The sequence below is a fragment of the Poecilia reticulata genome, linkage group LG2 (assembly GCF_000633615.1).
Source record: "Poecilia reticulata strain Guanapo linkage group LG2, Guppy_female_1.0+MT, whole genome shotgun sequence".
In the NCBI taxonomy this organism is placed as follows: domain Eukaryota; kingdom Metazoa; phylum Chordata; class Actinopteri; order Cyprinodontiformes; family Poeciliidae; genus Poecilia; species Poecilia reticulata.
In genome coordinates, this window is record NC_024332.1 from 31070376 (window position 1) to 31075984 (window position 5609).

A 5609-nucleotide genomic window follows, 5' to 3' on the forward strand; every position below is an offset into this window, starting at 1 on the left:
CCAGAGCTGCTGGCTCGCACTGCAGAGACGGACTGGACGCAGCATCGTTTATAAGCGGTGGAAACCTTGCCAGCTATGAAATGCTTTCCCTCAGACTTCCTCCTACGCACTTCTGAGGGGCTTCGGACTCACTGGGAGTGTTTTGCTTTTTCATTCCTCTCTAAGGCCGTTTTACAACCAGGACATTTGCGGCCATAAATTTCGCCGCGGTCCTCACTGACAGGTGTAATTGTAGTGCGCGGCAAAAACTGCAGACCCCCCGAAGACATMAATGTACAGTAAAAAGGAGTCTTTCTTTTGTTTCTACTTTGGTTTTTATTTATTTATTTTTATTTAGTTTGTTGTACTGAAATAGATAGAAAATTGGGAAAACAATTTGTGAAAGCAAAGTAAAATAGAAAAGTAGAAAATACATAATAGAATAAAATAAATAAATAAACTGTGAATAACACTGGGAACATAAAAACGTGACATGCGCAAGCCATAATGAAAAATTTATGTGCCACCAAATGTGCTACCTCTTTCACTCGCTCCCTCCCTTTCTCTCGCTCACGTGCACGCACGTTCACCTCGTGCACGCTCACGTACAGCCCACTCCCMCCCTCTCCCCTTCATAATTCTTTTAATATCAGCCTCTCGCCTGCGTAAAAATGGACCCCTGAATGCGCGTGCACGGAACAACAATTAGTGCGCGGCGGGCTTTGTGAGGCCTGTGATTAGTGAAAAGGGCATTGTGTGTATGTGTGTGACAAATGCTGATTCAGCTTATTTGTGAACGACTACTAAAGCCTCCCAGAAGGTCCCTTTTAGTAAAAAGTTAAACTTTAACTGCTTTGTGGAAAGAAAAAAAAAGAAAAAAAAAAAGCCAAACGTCCAGACTTTGAAGCTGGTAAACCGTTGGAGTTTTGACTTAGAGGTTTTGAGGAGCAGCCACGGCGGTTCTCTTTGTGCGGTCCTGATTTTTGATTATTTGTCTTTCACATTGAAAATGGTGCAGCTGTAACAAGTGATGTGTTTCTGCCTACAGCTCACAGACTGGAGCAACTGTGGGAAACACCAATCACGTGAATAATCAACACCCATTTTGTGGCTTTGAATTCACAAAATGCAGAAGGCAACCTACTATGACAACTCTGGACTGTTTGGAGGCTACACCTACCCCAAACCAGAYTCCTACAGCTATGGCCCTGCTCACCAGTCCTACCCTACTCCTAACATTGACACTGATTACCAAGGCTCTGTGTGTCCTATTCAAACCTCCGCGGTCAGGCCACCTCCAGCCCTTAAAGACAGTGACCTGAACGGGGACTGCATGCGGCAAAGCAGCAGTCAGAGCAACAACAACAGCAGCAGCAGCAGCACCAGCAGCAGTGGCAGCAGTCAAGCGAACAGTATTTCTGAGCAGCAGGTACCCCCACTGTCTGCAGCCTCCCCGAGCTCCAACAGCTCCACATCCCAGAAGAAGAAGTCTCCAAACAACAGCKCGTCGGGCCCGGCCACTCCGGCCCTCACCAAGCAGATCTTCCCCTGGATGAAGGAGACCAGGCAGAACTCGAAGCAGAAGAGCAACAACAACTGCACTGCTGCAGGTAGAGATCCTGATGGTGCGTATGTGTGTATGAGTGTGTGGATAGCATGCATGGCCAGCCTAAGGTATGGGCAAACTTTACTCTTATTGGTCCCAGGAGAGCATGCTGATGACACATATGCAGGAAAAGTTTCCAAAGCTGAAAGTCGTGTCAGCAGAGTCTTTGTGGAAATGACTCTCCATCTCCAAGCATTTTCCACTTTGGTCTAATATTTATAGCATAAACTACACTCAGCTGAGTAAAAACCTGAAAAAGTGTCTTTTAGCAGACCAAATATTAATTTCATTAGGAACATGGTGAACAATTTATACCACRTCTGATCACATTCTTTCTCTTATGTTCTGAGCTCAGGCAAGCTTCATAGACTCATTATAACATATAAAACACTAGAATAAATCAAATATGTTAATAACAGGCATTATTTTTGAAGTGCTGTTAATTTACAAAATAATTTAAATTGGCTGACTTAATTGTAAGCATAGCATTCTGCATTATGGTCAGTTTAATTAATCTCTACTTTCTATTGAATTAAAAAAAAAAAAAAACTTAAGCAGGTTGAGGCCAGAGGTGCTGTTGTGGCTGGAGGGTGTAACTGGAAAGTTGCCCCCWAATGAAATCCTGCTTTGACCCTCATTCACCTGGCAACTGCAATCCCACTTTCTGGTTTATAYGCGAGCTGGAAAATATGTTATTTTCCCCACAACATTTGCTTATCAAATTGCATCAAAATTTTGCAACCTTTAAACAACAGAGTTCTAAAAAGTTCATTTAAAAGACCATTTAAAAACCGTTAGAAAGACCATTAACTTTGTAGAAAAATATGAAGGATAAAGGAAAGACCAATGAATTATGCACAGTATTGTTTGTGCAAACAAGACTGAATTGTGAAGAGAGATCTGTTTGCATTTTTGCTATAAATGTTCAGATTCTGCAGATATTTCTCCAAATTTGGAAGCCACAAGCCATGATGTCTATTTCACATCTAAAAAGGAGTTTGATTTTCTATAAAAAAAAATACAAACAAACAAGTAATGTTGATTTAGGTCATAAATCCAGTAGAAAAATTGGCTAAAGTTCATAAGTGTTGTTCCTTTCAACCTATTTGAAAGCCAGGTTAGCTAAGCTAACTTTATTTATTTATAAGTCACTTTAAAGAAYAGCAAGAATTGAGTAAAGCATAACAGAGTAAAATACATTCAAAATATTGTTTAAAGATAATATAATACTTAGAAAAACATGCAGTAAATATTACTGAATAACATGAATGACACACTTAAGATAACATTAATAGTCTGGCAAATATTTTCATTCCAGTCTGCTGATTGGGAAACATGAGTCTGGAGTTAATATTTAGATTCTGTGGCCCTGGATGCCTCCATGTGTGGCAACGCCCCTGGCCTTGTTCAACCTTGAGCCGGCGCTGTTTGTGTCTGGGCCTTAACACGTTTACGCTTCAGACGAACTGCTTTTCGTGTTTGTACGGCAACGCTAAGATGCTGTRATTTGTCTCCTCAGGTGGGGAGGTGAGTGATGAGAAAAGCCCGCCCGGACCGGCCTCCAAGCGGGTCAGAACTGCTTACACCAGCGCGCAGCTTGTGGAGCTGGAGAAGGAGTTTCACTTTAACCGCTACCTTTGTCGCCCACGGAGGGTGGAGATGGCCAATCTGTTGAACCTCACCGAGCGTCAGATAAAGATTTGGTTTCAGAACAGGAGGATGAAATATAAAAAGGACCAGAAGTCAAAGGGGCTGGCGCACTCCCCGATGGGACACTCCCCGGACAGAAGCCCGCCGCTCAGCGGGCCCAATCACACCGGATACGCGGGCCAGCTCCAAAACGTGAACAGCTTGAGCTACGACGCGCCCTCGCCGCCGCCCTTCGCCAAGCCCCAGCAGAACATGTACGGCCTGGCCGCGTACACGGCGCCGCTGGGCGGATGCATCCCTCAGCAGAAGCGCTACCCGGGCTCCGAGTACGAACACCACAGCATGCAGAGCAACGGAGGCTTCGCCAACGCCAATTTGCAAGGCAGCCCCGTGTACGTGGGTGGGAACTTTGTTGATTCCATGCCAGCCTCGGGCCCCATGTTCAACCTCGGCCATCTCCCCCACCCATCATCCACCAGCGTGGACTACAGCTGTGCCGCTCAAATCCCAGGAAACCACCACCACGGACCGTGTGACCCCCACCCCACGTACACAGACCTCACCTCTCACCAAGTTTCTCAGGGAAGGATTCAGGAAGCGCCCAAGCTGACGCATTTGTAATATTATGACGTTTCTTGTGCGTGCGTGTGTATGTGTGCGTGTGTGTGCGTGCGTGCGTGCCAAATTACGTTGCGCTCTTTTTTATTACCTCACTAGACTATTAACTATGCTCCGAGTGAGCCGTGTGTACTATGACAGTATTATTGATATTATTATTAATGCTATTGTGTAATTATTTTCTAAATAATACAGCTTTGTCCATTTCTCTTAAAATTTGGAGAAGCTCTAGCCTGATTGTTAATAGTTCTTTTGTTGTTCCCCCCCCCCCCCCTTTTCGTTTATTCTCATGTGCAATGCGCAATGTTTGACTGAATATTTCATGCCGTTACTTGAAGGTAAGTCTTGTAGATCACAAAAAGTAGAAGCTCATCCTTAGATGGAAAGATTTTTAGGGGGGAAAAAAAAAGAAGAAAAAATTGTCTGCTTGTTAAAGGATCTCATTTTTTTCCCTCACCCTATTTATTTATTGCGTCATTAATTTTGCATAATCCCGGCACTATAGCATATAGCCTATTTAATTATTTAATTGCTTTTGTATTGCACATTATTTATCGTTTATTATGCGAGTATTTATAAGTGTGGATTTCCGTGGCCAGATCGGACAGAGCGGTGCACTTGTTGGGCAAAACAGGGTTTGTGTATTTTTGTCAGAAATGCTACCAAGTATTGATGGCGGAAGGAGCATTTCGAATTGTATAAATCTGAGACAAATGGGGGCATTTTATAGCTAGTAAACATGTCCACGGTTAATCTCGTGTCAAAACCTTAAGCGAAACGTAGACTATCGAAAAATCAAATATTACGCACACCAGCATGTCATTTTGTGTAGTCCTTTGCGTTTCCTTTTTTTGTTGTTGTTGTTATAATTATTTGTCTTCCATTGTTATTCCATTCAGTTGGACACCCATAAATTTATGAAACCCCGATGATATTGAAATGTTATATTTTATTGTGTTTAACATTTTGTAAATAAAGTGCTTAAACTTGTATTTGCTCGTTGAGATTTGTTGGTCTCTGTACACAACGCCGCAGTGTCTCCTTGCTGCCACTGTAGCAGCGCGAAGAAGGTTTATTGACCCGCAGCCTTCACTGTACAGTCCAAACAGACAGAGACGATCAATAATTAGACACCAGGATATCTAAAACTCATCAGACGGCTCTATGCTCCCAACGTAAAGTGCATTTTAGCGGAATAAAAGGCTCTCGCTAATATTGATGTTTTATTGGTATGAAGGGAAGTGAGTCTATGGGCTTATTGCATCCTCCACATGTCACTTATCATATTTTAAGACTCGGCCACATGATTAGCCTTCCTCCCTCGTGCAATAGAAAGGACCAAATAAGCTCTTCCAAGTAAAGAGCGGAGAGTAACCGCTGGCGGTTTAATTGATTTCAAAATACTAATAAAGCAGATAGGTGCCAATAAAATAAACAAAAAGAGAGCGAGAGAGAAAGAAAAATAAAATACATGGTGGCACTTTGACATTGGGAGAGACGCGGCGATGTGTGTGTGTGTGTGCCTGAGAAAGAGAGAGAGGGGGTAGAAAGAGCAGTTCATCCTTTATTGCTCCTGGAGAGCCATTTCAAAGCTCATTAATCAAAAACTCGTCGCTTTCAGGCTCCTCGCTGATTCCCCCCTCCATGTGAACAAAGCATTTGCATTCCAAATCCAAGAAACACATTTCTAACCGAGCCAATCTTGAATGGTGGGGGGAGAGAATTTAAAAAGAGAAGGAGAGAGAGAGAGAGAGAN

At 43.1% G+C, this 5609-nt stretch overlaps 1 protein-coding gene across 1 annotated transcript; it reads left to right on the forward strand.

The window, feature by feature from the left end:
* Positions 1 to 1032: 1032 nt before the first annotated feature.
* Positions 1033 to 4845, forward strand: hoxd3a (homeobox D3a). The gene is made up of 2 exons (XM_008398882.1): positions 1033 to 1589; positions 3105 to 4845. The coding sequence occupies exons 1-2, from the start codon at positions 1106 to 1108 to the stop codon at positions 3854 to 3856; spliced, it is 1236 nt and encodes a 411-aa protein (XP_008397104.1). The 5' UTR covers positions 1033 to 1105; the 3' UTR covers positions 3857 to 4845.
* Positions 4846 to 5609: the final 764 nt, after the last annotated feature.